The sequence below is a fragment of the Podarcis raffonei genome, chromosome 7 (assembly GCF_027172205.1).
Source record: "Podarcis raffonei isolate rPodRaf1 chromosome 7, rPodRaf1.pri, whole genome shotgun sequence".
Taxonomy (NCBI): Eukaryota; Metazoa; Chordata; class Lepidosauria; order Squamata; family Lacertidae; genus Podarcis; species Podarcis raffonei.
The window spans coordinates 80679053-80697397 of NC_070608.1; the positions used below are offsets into that span (position 1 = coordinate 80679053).

General features: G+C 40.2%; 1 protein-coding gene across 4 annotated transcripts in view; it reads right to left on the reverse strand.

The window, feature by feature from the left end:
• Positions 1 to 13608, reverse strand: part of ANKRD33B (ankyrin repeat domain 33B) — a 32619-nt gene extending 19011 nt beyond the window's left edge. For 3 of the 4 annotated variants that reach the window (XM_053397169.1, XM_053397168.1, XM_053397166.1), the window contains exon 1: positions 12690 to 13608. In XM_053397169.1, the coding sequence (XP_053253144.1) occupies positions 12690 to 13190 (501 nt within the window). In that variant the 5' untranslated portion in view covers positions 13191 to 13608. The remainder of the gene's footprint in view (positions 1 to 12689) is intronic. The other variant, XM_053397167.1, reaches the window with a different exon arrangement.
• Positions 13609 to 18345: the final 4737 nt, after the last annotated feature.

Sequence of the window (18345 nt, forward strand, 5' to 3'; positions counted from 1 at the left end):
CTCACTTTGTTTCTTGTATTTTCCAGAAAACACTTTAATGCTTTTATGAAAGTCATCAGTGTTTCTAATATGAACACGAAAAGGAATAATATTTTTTCTTGTATGGGCTGCCTAAATTATGACTTTATTTCATCCACTTTGTAGCTAATCAGCAAAACTGATCATGCCAGCAAGATTACAGTTCATCAAAAGACATTGATTTATGTTTAAATAAAATTGAATTCCAGTATTCAAAATCAGGTATTAATGTGTAACATTTTTTAATTTACTTAGGGTGGGGCTTACTTCTAAGAACACATATACAAGCGTCTCCTCACTTACACAGGGGTTACAATCCATTGCCCTAAAATCAATGGAAATATGATTTTGCATGTTTATTTGATTTATATTTAGTAAACAAAGCTTAAAAGATATATACAAGTATGCACCTCACCCAGCAGATGGTTGCCACTTTTTTGATGGGGAATAGATCCAAGAGCTCCCCCAGCCTACAGCAGTTGGTGGGCATTGCCAAAAGCTGATAACACTGGAGAAGTTAGTGTACAGAAGTATTTATTAAACCCAGTGTTGTGTATAAGGATTGCTGCAATTAATTTTGTACAGTTTAAATTGAGAATTTTTGTCTTCTTATTTTTCAATTTAAGTTCATCATTGGCCCTGAATTATTGCCTGTGGTCTGTTTATTTGCCAGTGGTACAGAAACAAATTATAATTTCTTCACAAATCTCTATATTTAGTTATATTTATATAAACATTCTTTTTGAAAACACCATACTTATCCAATCCTTTTTTGCATAATAGTAGTATTGTCATCTCAATAGCAGTCAAAATAAAACACTCCAAAATACAATATAAAACTGTTAAGGGTTACAAAAAAAATGTAAATATTGAAATGCTTTTGCATCTCTTAACACTGCTTTTTCAAATCATAAAATACACATGCAACATACCAATTTTGCTATAAAACTGCATGCTTAGTTTCAGATCTTGGTAATCTGCTGTATGTATTTCTTAAAGAGGTACGAATTTCCAAATTACTATATTATCTTACATTGTTCTGATTATTCTCCTGTGAATGATATTACTAATGGACAGAGCTGCTACTTTAAGATATGGTTTAAGCAAAATTTACTGAAATGTTTATTTAAAATCGTGCCAATCACTGAATAGGCGAGGCCAGAATTGTGGCTCAGTAATGGAACAACATGCATAAATGTGCAAAAGGTTCTCTATCTCTGTGAGCTCTCCATTCAATTTAAGGAATGTGGCTATTCTGAAAGTTACATGAACTTTGCATCTTTTACATCAGTGTTTCCCAAACTTGGGTCTCCAGCTGTTTTCAGACTACAGTTCCCATCATCCCTAACCACTGGTCTTGCTATCTAGGGATGATGGGAGTTGTAATTGAAAATCAGCAGGAGACCCAAGTTCAGGAAACACAATTTTAGATGAAAAGCTGGGTGGTAAGTTTAGAAATGTGTAGTATAGCCCTACTCGGATTTACTACTTCATTTTGCAGGTAGGAGTGGGAATCTGTATTTGAATGCTCCCCCTCACTAAAATATCAGCTGAAAGCTAGTTTCTTAGGGAGATGGTTCTAGCCTAGCCTTCCCTATTACGGTAGCTTTACCGAGAGAGGTGGGCAGCATTTGCACCTAAAACACTCTTTCTAAGCGGCATAATCACCCTTACCTGAGGGCAACACTGCATCATATTTTTGAACAGGTCATTTGACTCTATGCAAGCTTAAAACAGTAGACCATAGAGCAGAGCTTTCCAAACTTTTCATGTTGGTGGCACACTTTTCAGACATCCATCATTTCATGACACAGTAATCCAATTTTACAAGCAAACCAGAGGTTAAACTAATCCCTTTCCAGCCCCAGGAGGACCGTGGGGAGCATTCACGCGACACACTTACACACTGCGGCCTACACACTAGTGTGTCGTGACACACAGTTTGGAAAGCTCTGAGTGTAGAGAGCTGCAGGTGGAGAATGTCTGTGTGAGAACAGCAACACCTACCAGACATCTACTAAACAACTCAACTAATTATTACAACTCATTGAGAGAAACCCAGGGCAGTAAAACTTATGACCAGAGGAAAAGAAAAAGGCCCTGTAAGTCTCTTTGGGCTTGTGGGACCCATAGCAACACTTATTTTTCCCACGCAAAGGAGGTTACTTTGCTTCTTGGATGGCCAATTCTGGAATAGTCACCAAGAGAGCTGAAAGGAATCCAATTTAACCTTCTTGCAGAAAAAAAATCAGTAAGCCTTCAAGAGATATCCCTGTAATGCTGTTGCAGTGGAATACGCAGGATGAAACGGTTAAATCTGTAATGATCAAATGGGCACAAGATATTGGTCATAACATTATGTTTGCTGACTGGGAACAGTTGTGGACCACCGGTATGAAATTTACGGCATGTAATGCCTTAAGAGAGAATATTATGAAAATGATATACAGGTGGTACATGACACCAGTCAAGCTTGCAAAAATCTATCATTTGCCCGATAATAAATGTTGGAAGTGTAAGGAAACTGAAGGTACATTCTTTCACCTTTGGTGGACGTGCCCAAGGATTAAGGCCTTTTGGGAGATGATTTATAATGAAATGAAAAAGGTATTTAAATATACCTTCCTTAAGAAACCAGAGGCCTTTCTTCTGGGCATAGTCGGCCAATTGGTGCCAAAGAAGGATAGAACTTTTTTTATGTATGCAACAACAGCAGCAAGAATACTTATAGCAAAGCACTGGAAGACGCAAGATCTACCCACTCTGGAAGAATGGCAGACGAAGCTGATTGACTGTATGGGATTGGCGGAAATGACTGGCAGAATCCGCGACCAGGGAGAAGAGTCGGCAGAAGAAGATTGGAAGAAATTTAAGGACTATTTAAAGAAATATTGTAATATTACTGAATTTTGAAGGGAGTTGGATTGAAACCAATGGTTTTTAGCTGTTATGGTAAAAGAATATGGAAGAAATATGTTTTCTTTTTCTTTTGTTTTAATAAGGTTTAAGTTACAATAATTTAAGAAGCTGAATAGAAAATAAAAGGTTAATTAATTGTGAAGTTAGGAGATTAGGATTTGCTGGATAAATAATTTGATCTAGAAAACAAGAAGGGGAGGTTTGAGGAAGTCAAAGGACGATGGTTTGGAAATTAGGTTTTGGAAATTATGTGTTTTTAATATTGTCTTTTTTTGTGTGTTTTTTTATCTCTTTTTTTCTTTGTTGTTTGTATAAAATGGAAAACCTTAATAAATATTTATAAAAAAAAACACAAGAGATATCCCTGTAAGAGGCTGAAATGATAAGCAACTCCACCCAGGGATAACTGTTCACTCTCATAAGAGTAACAAGAAGGGTACACTGGCAGCGTCTAAATAAATGAGGTTCTGGTGAAAGAGTTCCTTTGGACTCTCGTACACAGGGATGGATGAATCTGTTCATATTGGTTTTCTTTTTAAAAAAAACAAAACACAATTTTCTTCCTCTTGGGTATCTGTCCATTGTGTACGTGGGCAGTGAGAATAGTAAAAACAAGTCATTAATTGTTTTTTAATCACATGATTTTTAACTCCCATATCAGTATCTTTTCAATGATACATCTGAGATACATCTGTGTCAGATGTACACAAAAATATGTTTACTGAACTGTCGGGAGCTACTGTAAGGAAAAGCAGTCCACTGGACTTTGGGAATGATGTTTTAAACATAAAACAGGACTGTTCCTTATGGTGCAAAATATATTGCCCAAGACTTAAATAATAATTTTGGCAGGTGATCCCAAAGCTCACATATATGGATATGTTAATTCTGAGTGTTATGACTAACTCAACAATAACAGGCAAAGGTTCTCCTAAGGGTAAAGTATTATTAAGGTGAAAACCACAGGCTCTGTTGCTACAGCATCTACCTCAACCATTTCCACACCCCCACAGCTTCTGCCACTGTATCTCCCTTTGCATAGCCACTACCCATAACTCCTTTCCTCTGCTCATAGCCGTCCCAGTCCTCCATCACAGTTCTCCCTCCCTCAGCAATCCCTAGGTAGTGAATGTGCTGCTGCAGTTTCTCATTACTGTACTGCCAAGCCTTCAATTCCCACAGACAGTGATTCTGCCAATTATTCATCCCATGTTTTCTTGATTCCAGCATTTAGCGGGGGAAGCAGCAAAGCAAAGACTGTTTTGACATGACATTTTTTGCCTGGAAGCTGCCATTCTTTGGCTACTCCTACACTAAGAAGGAAAATGCTAGAATTTTGCATGGAAAGACATGTTAGAACCTATGTACACAGTGGACCTAATACCCTGTGCTTGTTTTATTTATCTAAGTAATATCATGGGGACTCAACACTGACTACTCTTGCTATAACAGCACAACTGACACAATTACCCAAAGTGGAAATGTTTACAAATTCTTGTATTTTTCTCTTAAGTACAATGATACTACTATGAACTAAGCATAGGATGCTGCTTAATTTCCAGTGGCAAAAAACACTGATAGCAGGTGTAGAGGACCAGGCTATTAAGTACTAAACTATGCATTTTATATTGCTGAGGATTCTGTCAGGATTTATTTTCATACATTTCTTTTAAACACGCTTTTATTTTACTCTTTTAAACACTAATTTCAGTGTCCTCCACCAATTACTTAAAAAAATGATGTGCAATCTAATTGCTTCACAAGGTGTTTATTGCAATCCTGCAGCAAGCCAAAATTTTAGAAGCCAAATTCTGCAGTACAAATGCAGTCAGAACTCCTACTTATTTAAATACAACTTTACTCACATAAATCCTACATCCCTAAAGATACGTATCATCATACACAGCTTTCAGCTTTTCATTCACATGGAGACCTCAGAGACTTCAGTCATGGGTATAATTAAATAGGAGGCATTGTATGGTACATAAACAAAAATTCTAGCATGCCACAATGAAGGTTCATCTGCAGCACATAATATGATTGAATACATTTTGGCTCTTCCCCACAAAATGCATCTGAACTTCAAAGAACTTAGAAATGGTGGGAATTTGCAAAGAAAACTGAATAAGTCTGATTTTCACAGAGTAGTTTTGAATTGTTTCCCATGAGAAAAAACAAAATAACTTGAAAAAATGAATCTTTCCACATTGTGGTTTTAACAATTGATATAATTACTAATTTGCACCCAGATGTGACAACATAAAATGTGCAGCTCTAATCTTCATATGGTTCTTAATTATTCTTTATTATGACGTGGAGTGAACGTTGCAAAAATCTCTTAACTGTTTGGTCTTTAAAAGAGAATGCCAATTTAAATGCAAAGTCTACATTAACAGTGTGTCACATATTGAATTTTTTTTGGGGGGGAGGGATTCCTGAATTAAATTACTGTACACAGTTGTTTCCATTATATTCTACAAAAATAGGTCAGCTATGACAGTGTGCACAAGCGCTAGCTATTTTTTAAACAATGTGTTCTGCTGGAGCAGGTTAATGCCAGTCAAAAAAAGTGTGACATGTGAAACAAGACAGCAAAATTTCCCAAGGGTAATGCAGATAAAAAGCTCTAGGTGAAGTGGAGAGAACCTCAGAATAAACTATTATGAGCCTAGATAATCCAACTATAGAATATAATTCTCACTTCTTGCTTGGGAGACAACACAATTGGTAAAAAACTAGTCTAGTTCCTGTCCACATTTGGGTACTTTATGACATATCTCTACTCCTGGGATGGTATAAAATATTGATTATGTAAAATTTTAGACTAGGGGGGAAACACATATTGATGTTTTATCAATGAATTATCAACACTTGATGATTACCACTGTACAGTGTGTCCTGCCACCATTTGAAAGGTCCTTGGGGTAATGGGAAAATTCTGTCTGTGGTATTTGATCTCTGAGAGCTATTTCATATTTCATTCATTTAAATTTGCACTTATTGGAAGTTGAATTTCCTTGTGTAAATGCATTCTTTTTCTAAGCAAAGTTGTTTGTTTAATCATCTAAACCTTTGCATATAAATCTTCATGCAGTTCAGAACTTGGCCTGGCAAATTGAGGTATTATCCCCCAAACTGGAGAATAGCTTGTTTTTTTCACAAGCCCAATTCCAAAATTTGGACCAACAGAGCTTGGTAGGGACTTTAATACCCCATTAATCCCCCAATCCCCTGTGAGCCCCTGAACTCTGTTCCAGCATTACTTCTCTTCTCAGCAACAGTAAGGAGGTATCACTGTGGACCTATCATCTTATCTGGTGCCTATGTAACTGCAACAACAGTCAGGTGCCAGGTATCCCGGTAAACATAGATTTAAAGGGTGTTTCTGTAACATGGACAGTGGAGTTCCCTGGAAATTACCTGATACACTCTTTCTTCAGAGTTCAAGGTCCAAGGAAAGGAGGGAGGCTCCACAGAATGGTTTCTTCACCATAATTGGGCTAGTGGGAAGTTAAGGTGTGGCAGGGCAGGATCTCTCAGGATAAAGTGAGGCTCTCACTGATTGCATCACAGAAACATGATGGGATCTGAATTTCAGAATTGGGCTCAGGGAAGAACAAGCTAATTTCCATTTTGGGAGTAATAGTTTGCTTTGCTGAACCCAATGAGAGAAATCAAGCCAAGGGGAGTTTAATCACCACTAGTATTGGGCATACTAGAAGATGGGGTTGTAAAATCTGAGGTCTAGATAAGAGAAGGCTTTGAAGATGCTGAAAATTCCCAGTATTTGGTGACAGGTTTTCAGGTACATATTTTGCTAGGGAGATTGCTAGCTGGTTGCTTCCCAAAAATTTCTAACTGGGATAGAAAGGCATATTTTCCCTACTTACTTAATTTGCTATTTTTGAATTGTAGAGTGACAGAGAAAGGGAGGGAGTGCTGCCTTGGGTTTCTGTCAGCTACATAAACATTTTGGGGTATCGGCTGACTCTCTGGAGATCTGATATAGGGCAACAGATTTTGGTGCTGTAATGTTTCAGCTATTTGTCTCCAGCTGTGTTAAACTTATATTTTTGCAAATAAATTCAAATATCATTAAAGGCCAAAAGGCTCAAATGACTACTATACAAAGGAAACCAAGCCTACGTAACTGCCACACCCAAGAAACCTCTCTCACTGCTCAGAGAAGTAGGGTAAGTATAACAGTAGGCTATGTCATGTACATCACTGTGTGAATTAGCCCTCTAGGGTGTATTTTTACGAGGCACTTCAATCCTTGGTCTACTGTGATACTGAACACTTCTTCAATATTATTGGACTTTGCCCACATGAATTAAAAAATAAATAAATCCCAAAAGGGGCATGTTGGTCAATTTAACTAAATCCTTAAGAAAACAGTCTCTATTTACACTCTATTCAGAATGTGGGGGGTTTTTTTAGTATGAGTGCTATAATCAATTTACCAGCAATTAAATCCTACTTATTTTAGATCATGTTTTGGTAGCCGAGGACAATTTCCCCAAGTATAGAATTGCAGATGAGACATAGTCTTGATTATATAATTCAATGTGGAGTACCTTAAACAGTACAGATGGAATATACAAAAAAAGAGATCAGTGTTGCATGCAACAGAGCTTTTCTCTGTTTATTCCAGGGTCTTTACTTTTGAAGCTCTCCAAAAGATTTAATTCCTTTTGAAAATCCTACCGTTTCATCAATAGTTTTGTTCAATAGCTGGAATGAACTTTCATTTCTACAAGAAGCTTGTTGTTTGATGTGTGCTTATAATGGGTTGCAATAGGTTCTTATTTGCTTGGTTAGTGAGCAAAATAATGTATACCTATGAGATTCTGATATTTCTGTGCTCCTCTCTAGTGTATTGCTTCATAGGCTTATGTTTAGCACCCGGCTGCTGAAGCAACTTCACAATTCAGCATTCATGTTTTAAAAAAAAAGCCTAGCAACAACTCTGTGTGTTTTAATACAGAACATACAGCATCACCCTTCAAAGAGTGAATTATTCCCATTTACTATGGGAAAAATTAAAGGCTCAAATGAATGGCCCCAGTATCAGTGAAAAACTATAAACAAGTACTGAGTATAAAAGCAAAACTATATTTCAGCACTAATTTTCTCTTGTATTAAAAATGTTGATGCAATATTAGAGTTTTAAAATTTAAATTATTTATGAATTATTAAATTTACCCAGTCATATTAATAGCCTTTGGACATTGTTATTTTAGATTAGCAATAGAATATACATGTAAGTATATGCTTACCTCTATGCATGAACTTGCATCTGTACCCACAAAATGCATGAATGCACATATATGACACATCCCATTCTAGTGTAAGCAATTTTGGGCACAACTAATTTCAATGATAAGACAGTTAAGCGCACAGTTGATTCTCACAATGAAATCAATGCTTCCAGGTGGAAAAATCAAAATTGGAGACTGAACTGTTAGAATCCAGTACTAGAAACTTGTCAAAAATGTATAACTTGCTGCTGAAATGGAACACACAAGATGAAACGGTTAAATCAAGTATGATTAAATGGGCTCAGGACATTGGTCATAACATTTTGTTTGCTGATTGGGAAAAGTTGTGGACCACCGGGATGAAATTTACGGCATGTAATGCCTTAAGAGAAAATATTATGAAAATGATCTATAGTTGGTACATAACCTCAGTCAAGCTTGCAAAGATTTACCATTTGCCTGATAATAAATGTTGGAAATGTAAGGAAAAGGAAGGTTCATTCTTTCACCTCTGGTGGACGTGCCCGAAGATTAAGGCATTCTGGGAAATGATCTATAATGAACTGAAAAAGGTATTTAAATATACCTTCCCTAAGAAACCAGAGGCCTTTCTCTTGGGTATTGTCGGCCAAGGGGTCTTAAAGAAGGATATAACTTTTTTTATGTATGCTACAACAGCAGCAAGAATACTCATTGCAAAGTACTGGAAGACACAAGATCTACCCACTCTGGAAGAATGGCAGATGAAGGTGATTGACTACATGGGCCTGGCAGAGATGACGAGCAGAATCCGAAACCAGGGAAGAGAAGCAGCGGAAGAAGAATGGAAAAAATTTAAGGACTATTTAAAGAAATATTACAATATTAATGAAAGTTAGAATGATGTTGGATTAGAAAGTAAATGGTTACTATTAGTAACGGTTAAGACAAGGAGAATAAGGAGGATTAAATTAAAATAAAATAAAATAAGGGAAGATTTGCTGATTAATTGATTAGAATCTGGAATACAGAAAAGGGAGGCATGAGGAAGTCGGGGAAGTAAGGTAAAAGAAATTAAGAAATGAAATTGTACTTGTGTTTTTTTTGTTTGTGTTCTTGTTTGTTTATGTATTTGTTGTGTTTATTGTATTGTTATGTTATGTTTTTGTGGTTATAAAAAATTTTCTTAATAAAAATATTATTTAAAAAAAACACACAATGAAATCAATGGCACAGAAATCTCTGGCTGGACTGTACCCATAATATTTAGGTACTTGTATATTTTCAAGACTTTTATACTGCCTTTTCCAAAATAGAGTAGTTTACAGCATTTGAAACAAAACAATAAAATGTCCATGTTCATGATATACATATGTCATAGTTCTGTGTCTCTCAAAAGGGCATTGGGTGACTTTGAGGTGGGCCTCTTTATCACAGCCTGCCCATGGCCTCCTTGCCTGCCTTCCCCGCTCCCTAGTCTTGACAGTCTTTTGGCTGGACCAGTGCCAGCACTAGTGACTCCTTGACCACTGAGTAAAGGTGGCCAAGAAACAGAGTTGTTCAGGGGAAAAGAAGGTCTCCTTCTTCTGAGAGGAAAGGGCCAGAGGAGGTGAAAAAATGAGATAAAAGGTTAATATAATCATCTTTATCAAACAGAGAATGGAAAAGGAGGATAAGAAAGGAAAGCTGTTATAGAAGGAAGATGTGAATTTAAAGTACCAGGAAGGAAGGCTGAAAGAAACTGGCTGGTTGTAGGGATAATGGAATAAAGTACAACCTAAGTGTAAAAGGAGAATATATTATAGGAGATGGGTAAAAATGGTTGAGGGACATATGAGTATGGGAAGGGAAAAATATAAAAGAAAATATTTTCTCCTTAGAGCTTCTAGTAAATTCTGCCAGGAATGGAAAGGCTGAGTCACAATACCTCCACAGCAAATGTCTGCATTTAAGTTGTGGAAGTCTAAGCTATGGTACTCCTTGCCACTAGGAAAATGCTGTAGCAAAGAATTTAGCAATTTCTAAAGATGAATTAGATATCAGTACAAAATTATGTCCTTAAATGCAAGCTGAGTATGTCAAACTCTGCCTCATCTTGGGACTAACTGTGCCTGCACCATCCTTTTGTGACTGGTGGGCCTCAGTAACTTTTAGCTGTCTCAGTTGGGCTCTGGGGACAAAAAGTTTGAGAAGTCCTGCAATAGTTCATATATTAAAATTTGTACTCAAACCTGTAACAAAGCCTGCATTCCTGTCTTTCCAATAATGTGTGTTGCTATCACTTACCAAGAAAGAGAGGAGCAAGGTAGCAGGAGCTTGGTGCGAGTGCAGCACAGGAATATTGGATTAGATCTGCCCCTGGTCCCGACCCCATCAAACCACTGCCTTGCCTCTCCCCCTCATGATATGAGGCATAGATACGTGGGATTGGGAAGGCGGGAGAGCAGTGCAGCTCCACTGGCTGCTACTACAAGAATACATATTATAGGAACACTTAGAAAGTGCTGTCAGGAGTCTTTGATAGGACTTCTGCATGAATAGAGCACAACACCTGAAGTTATTTTAATGCATAGGCTGCAGGTGGAGATGGAGTGAGTATCTGAGGACATGTGGTACAGATGAACAGTAGAACAAAAATTTCCTTGGCAGTAATGGTGGTGTGGAAAGTCTCGTAATAAATGATTATAAGGACTAGGGGTGGCTGGGGACTTTTGTAGTTGCATTCCCTCTCTTTGTCAACATAATCCTTGATGAGTGTATAGGAAAAGAATAGACAGGTATACTATAACATGTATTATATGCCCATGAACACATCCCTCTATAGTATACTCATCATCCGGGGTGGAGGATTAAAGAGTAGTCTAAAAGGTGTGAAATCTGCTGCACGTGCACACATACATACACCTTTACCTGTTCAACTAGGTGTGAAGCATATCTTAATCTACTGTGGTCCAGTTTGCCTATTAATTTTTTTGTGTACTAAAGCCACTACAGATTAGAGGATAATGGTACCTTATCAATTTTATGTGGAAAATATTTGAGAAACATTTCATTACTGATGGCACATAAGATTGACCAAAAAGGGCTAGAGAATCAAGGTGTTCACTTCATACATTATCTTAGAAGCATGATCACCACTAGCAAGTCAAACTGCACTTCTTAGCTAGCTGTTAGTGTAAAACAGCAGGTGTATTCAGGCCAAACTTTATCAAATCAGGAAATCCATTTATGTGATAAATATCAGTTGTTTCAATCATTAAAGCATCTCCTACATTGTAAGGGCCAATCTACATATTATGTTTAACCCGTGGAGATTACTGGAAATTATCCCTTTTACTTCTGTTTTACTTGCTACTTCATCATCCGAACAGCATCAACAGCAATGGAAGATAGTATCTGCATAGAAACACATGCAGTGTCCAAAGTGGGAAAAAGAAAGAGAAGAACAATGTTTCTGAAGAAAGAGGGATATTTTCAAAGCAAAAGAAAATAGGATATGGGATGTTTTTGAAAGTTGTTTCAAAGCGGGAGGAAAAAGCAAGATAGTTTTGAAGGAAGTGAGACGTGTCATAGTAGGGTAAAAAGGAAGTGGGAGATTAGGCCCAACTATTTTCCACCTGAAAAGAACTGAGATGATGATACGTCTGTCTAAAAGTGGGATGATATACCACAGCATTTCAAGCCCCAGCACCAGGAGCTGTCCATACAGAATGTCAAGCATCAAAGGCAAGGAAGTGGGTAAATAAAGTTACAAGAAAAAAGTGCAAAGTATTTAGCAAAATTTGGCAAAATATGATGTAGCTGTGATACCCTTTATTGATGGCCTTTGGGGTGAGGATGTACAAATCAGGGACTGATACTAGACATTATTACAGCCTCAGTGGAAGCTGTCCGCAAAAGCCTTTTCATGATACAGTGGTACCTCAGGTTAAGTACTTAATTCGTTCCGGAGGTCCGTTCTTAACCTGAAACTGTTCTTAACCTGAAGCACCACAATAGCTAATGGGGCCTCCTGCTGCTGCCGCCGCACCGCCGGGGCCCGATTTCTGTTCTCATCCTGAAGCAAAGTTCTTAACCTGAAGCACTATTTCTGGGTTAGTGGAGTCTGTAACCTGAAGCGTATGTAACCTGAGGTACCACTGTATATAAATAATTGTGAATATGCTGACCAAGGCCCCTTTTGGAATCGGAGGCCAGGTCCAAGTGGCCCATATGCCGCGCCCCCCCTCTGTCTGGGCCTGCCCAGAAGCAGGGCTTGATTTGCACAGGAGTGAATGCGAGCAAGGGCAGCAGGCCCATAATAATAATAATAATAATAATAATAATAATAATAATAATAATAATAATAGAAGAAGAAGAGGACACAGGGACAAATGGGCTGCCTGAGGTGAACTGAGGCGTTTGACGCGAGAGCTGAGGGAGCACTTTGAGGCCTACTTTCCCGCCTTTTTTCCTCGCGCTCCGGGCGCGCGTCGCGTGAGGCGCTTCCCCCAACCCCCGCACCCCGCTCACCCTCTTGTTGCGGTCGGTCTCCTTGGCCTCCTTCTCCTCGGGCCCCTGCCGGATGATCGCTCTCAAGGCCACGGCGTTGTTGGTGCAGCAAGCTCGGAAGAGGGTGAGCGCCTCGGGGCTTCCCGTCGACGAGTCCGACTCTCCCAGAGACCAGTCGTCGCCGTCGTCGCTGTCGCCGTCCGCCCGCGGCGGGTAGAAGGAGTCGTCCGAAGCGATGCTGCGCGTGTCCGGGAGGTCCGAGAAGTCCTCGTACTCCTCGTAGTCGCCGCCAGCGTCGTCCTCGTCGCTTCCTCCCTCAGCACCGCCGCCGCCGCCATCGCCTTCGCTGCCCCTTCGCGACCTCTCCGCCCCGGCAGCTGGGCTGGAGCCGACGACCACGCTCCCCTCAGGCGCCGCGGCTCCCGGCCCGGCAGGCTCGGAGGGCGGTACGGGCAGGTGCTTCGCCGCGGCGGGACTCCGGCCCTCCCCGGCCGCTTTGCCGTCTCCAGACAGGAGCACCATCGTCGCCTCCCTTCACGGAGGGAGGTGTTCGGACTTTATTTCTCTCGGGAGCTTTTACCTTCGGGAGCAAAAGGTCGCCCCTGAGGGGCCGCCAGGTCTCCTGCACGCATGCATCCGTGTTCAGACGTGCAAGGCCCGGCGGGATGACCAAGGAGCGAAGAAGAGGGGCCAGGGACCTGCGACATAAAGAGCTGCAACAGGCACCCCTGTTTTGAGAGGGAAATGCAACTCCCTTTTCCAAAATAAAGGGGATGCGTGTGCGCGCACCGTGGGGCAAAGCTGAGCTCTCTAGTATCCAAATCTTTTTATTATTCTTTACAGAATATGGATAGGTATCTTTTCACAGTGAGAGCAAGGGCATACTGAGAACAAGCCACAAATGCTGAGCTCTCTAGAGAACAAATCTTGGCCCCAAGGACAACATCCTCGCACGCCGTGGACCCCACTTCTTCCTTTTTTTTTTACTAAAATACAAAACCCAGTGCAAGTATTTTTTGGGAAGAAAGGGGCCTGCAATGCCCTGACAATGCAACACAGTCCCTCTTCAGGTGCACACGAAAAACTAGGTCTCTCGGTCCCACATCTACTTAACTCGCACCAGAGCGACAAGATCAAGAAGGGATCCACTGAGGATCCCGCTCCCCCGCCCCATAATCTATGCCGTTATCTCAAGAGACCCTGCTCGCGCTTCAGATGCAAAAAATACTACTGCACTCATCCTTTTGCCCTACCTCGACTTCTATGGAGCCAAGCGCAAAGAGTTGGGGGTTTCTTCCCGCATTTTTATCAGGTTAAAAAGAAAAAAACCAGGCATTGGCGACTCCAGGCTAGCCTAGCCGTTGGGATGACAAGGCATTTCTTGACCAGAGGGACTGAGCACCGTCTCACCCCACCTCCTTTCCCGCCGCAGCTTCCTGATGCGCGTGGCTGACACGGCGGTGGAAAGTTTGGGGGAAACACGAGCGGCCGCTCCTGACGCTCTTGCAAAACGGGAAAACCCAGGCTCGCTCCTGCAAAACGCCGAGGCGAACGAGAATGCAACAAACTTTCTTTTCCTCTTGCTTTTCTGGGCAAGGCGCTCGCTGATCTCCAGCAAGAAACCAAAAGCAGCACTTCTCACGCTATCCTGTTTCAACCGAGCACAATACTCCGAAACAGTTTCCAAAGCTCCTGGCTTTTACCAAAAAGGGTGACTTTTGCAACCAGGAGGGTGCTTTTTCCCCCGCCAGAAAGCGAAACCGAAGTTTGTTCGCAGACGGGGCAAAACTGGGAGCAGCTGAACTGAAAGCCTCCCCTCGGGGACCATCCGATTTCCTGAAATTTTATTGTAACGGTCGGATGAGCTAAAGCAAAATTTCTCCGCGCCGCCGGCTGCTTTTCAGAAGGCCAGCCACTCTTTCGTAAGCCCTTGTCGCGAAAACGAGGGAGGGGGGCTGTGCTGGAGAAAAACCACAACAATAAGCAATATTTCCGGCGATAGATCTTGTTCCAAATATGGTCCGGGAAAGACTGCGGGAAGAGACAGAGCGACCGACACGTTTAGAAAACTCCTGGCAGTGACTCTTAATCCGATCACCAGAAGATTGAGGCTCCAGCTTAGCATGTTGACATCAGGGACACATTTGCAAAGCGATTTACATGCAGCTGTCCATGTTGGGGTTTTATGCACCAGCGAAGAAAATTGCTATTGACAGGTGAGTAATTTGAATTCCCTGAGTACCTTCAACTTTATCTCCTGCCGGGCTTCATCTCCTTTTCTTAGTTCAGTAGTTTTGCAGACATGTATGGCTTCGCTAATGTTTTACACGACCCTACCTCCGAGTTTCCTCAGGCTCGTTGTCAGATGTCCCCATACTTTCTGGGCGGCGGGTGTGGAAAATCGGGGTGAGGAATAGTAAATTAAAACATAAATGGAATTGTTACAGTTGCTGAATACGACTATTCGGGAACCCATAACTTTTGCGGGGCGGAGCTTTGAGTTAACATCGCTGCGGAAAAAAGTACAAATCCATTGTATGAAGAGACACAAGTATATTTTATACACGTTTTAGTGGTATATTTTAAGAGTGAAAGATGCGTTTGAAAAGTAATCACACGGAACCTGCTTTCTTGGAATCGCCTATTCCACGTTTGAATGCACGAGCTAGTCAATACAGAGACAATAGTCAATTGAGTTTACGCCAAGGAGGCAGTGGTTCTGTGGCATTTTTTAAAGTAATACCAAGAACAACAACAATCACAGAAGTGGGGGGGGGGGGGCTTTCTCAAAGGGAGCAGTGTAATAAATACGTCAGAGTAAAGACCTTTGTAGGGTTGCAAGGTAGCAGTTTCAAGCATAGCTATTTAATAGGATTATAGTTTTAAATGCCTGTGATCTGTTCCATTCATCTTGTCTTTGAGTGATCTATATTTAGAACTCTCTATTGGATGCTTGTCTGTTGCCAGTGGACCTTTTTTTTCTTGCAAGTTTTTCTGCAAATTGACATAGATTCAATCCTGCTTGCTTTCCCTGCTGCTGCTTGTGAGTGAAGGGAAAGGGAGCAGGTATTTAAAATTCAAGAATTTTAGGATTTTCATAACCATATTAAAAAGCTGTAAGGAAGACATATACATAAATGGATTTACAGGGTAAGTTTAGATCATCCTTGCAAATAATTATTTGCACAACTTGTTCAGGGCAAGTAACAATTCCCTGCAAGCAACTTGCCAGAGCTACTGCCAAATATGACCCATCATTTATTGGTGTGATCAGTACTTTTGTGAAATGGTCAGTTTATACTTATTATCCTCAAGCTTGCCTTGCCTGGAAACAAGGTGTAAGCAACGCGGTGTGCTCTATACTGCTGTTGGGTTACAGCTCCCATCAGCCCCTGCCAACATGGTCATTGGTCAGGGATGATGGGAGTTGTAGTCCCAAAACATGGGAAAGCATCATGTCGGCTATCCCTAACCCCATTAAACACAACGGAAACTAAGTAAACACCAAAGGATTGTTCTGTATCAAAGCAGTCCCAGTGTTGTACTCAACCACAGTTCCCATGTTTTTTTGGAAGAAGCTGTAACAGTAAACCAATTTTAAACTAGTTTGAATCTGTCATTTATGTGTGCTCTAACAAAGCTATCAAGGGAAATTAATTGGAGAGGGAGCAAGGGATAAAGTGGTGAAGAAGAAAAGGTAAAATACGGTAAATACAGTATAGCAAAAAATACAGCAAGGAAAAGCCAAGGAAGAGGGAAAATAATCTAAAAGAAAAGCAGCAAATGTGTGTTGCCTTATACAGTAAACACTTGCCAGCTTTTCCTCACTTGACAGTGAAATATTGTATCCAGATACCTTGTTTGCTTTAATTACTGTTTTCATTGTAACAGTGTGTCTTGAAACAATATGGGCAGTCTCAAAAGTTATTTTGAAAGCATGCTGTATGTCCTACTTTTTGTGACATGGAGTGAGACCTGGTAAAAGACAACTTCCCATGTTGTGCTTACATTTTTCTTTAGGACCATACAAATTGGTTGATGTAGATATGAGCATTTGATAGTGGTGTTGGCAGATTGTGGCAGTAGAAGAAAAGAGTTTTCTCCCTGGTGCCACCGCTAGATCTAGGTAGCCTTTAAAACATGCTTAATTTGTAGTGTGGGATGTGCTTGAGCTGAATCTTGACGTAGAATTCAAAACATTTAACCTAAAAATCCTTCACTAATCCCAGATATGGGTCACGTGGCTGTGGTTACTCAGAGGTGAAAATCACTCTGCATGTGCTCAGAGGTGCTGCCTTTATTGTGATTCATATGCTTCAGGTTTAAGTGTTGAGATTAACTAGTTTATATTAAGATCTGCCATCAATGGAAATTTGTTTTAGCATTATAGTCAGGGTGTGCCAAAAAAAAGCAGCAGGTGAGTATTTTGGAAGCCTGTTTACAGTCTAAAGAAATATATTTGTTATGTTTTATCATTCTCATGGTGTTTTATCTGCACTCCTAAGTTTGAAGTACAGATGATGAAGGAACAACAAAGCCTCAGGCAGCATCAGTTCTTTCACTGAAGGGATTTCCATGTTCCAGGATGCACATGTTTTTCTTGCAGTGTGATGCCAAGCATCATTAAATAAAATTGGAAGTCTAATTACTCCTGCATTCAGTGAAGCTTAGATAGCTTTTTTCATTATCCTTAATGATATGGGCACAATTCACCAGGAACTTCTCCCATACAGATTTCATTAAAATGGATGGAATTCGCAGTATGTATTGATTTTCAATAAAACTTGGAAGAATGCAAAGAGCAATGTGCTTTGTGCAATGGCTCCACCAGTAGGGGATCCTTAGCCTCAGTTCTGCCCTCTTAGACTTTAGATGTATCAATTGCCTGTACAGGGAACTCCGTGTGCAACTAATTACTACACCTCTTAAATTATCCACTGGCATTATGAAATTCCACTTCATCTCTGACACAACCCATTGCCCACTCCCTTCTGTACTATTGATTGAGGTGTGCATCCGGTGAATTAAAAAAGACAAACACAACAGTACTTTTGAAAGTCAACAACATTTGTAACTAGAGCTATCTATTTATGCCACTAGTAAAAGCTTTAGGGTGAGCAGTCAGGGAGGACCATGGAAAATATATAATAGTTGTTTCCCTTGTAAGGTAGCTAATACGTTGGAGTGCACAGAACAGATGTAAGTTACTACTTCTGCCACTCACTTAGTTCTGGATTCATTCCATCCTCTGTAAAATAGCAAAGATAATAATATCTCTTCATCAGTATGGCTTGTCAGACTACATGGTTCCTTTAACCAGGACTTTCCATCTCCTGTGTCTATAGAAAGTATAGCATAATAGTGTTCCATGGTTTCTGGAGCTTCTGAAATGAGCAAGCAGCGGTGAATATAAATGTGGCAAAATGCTGATCTGCTATTATTAGTCTGAAAGCTGCTCTTCTGGTTTTCTCCACCTAAATAGAACTGGCCTTGACTGGTAATTAAATGGGAGGGTGCTTGGAACTCCGTAAATGCTGTCAAGGAAGACACTAATATACTGTAATAGTTAAATGAACCCAATATTACTCATGCCTACATGATCTCTTACAGACAAATAATATTCCTATCATCAAAGATCCCATTTAATAACAAGCTCTGCAAACATTCTTGATGATCA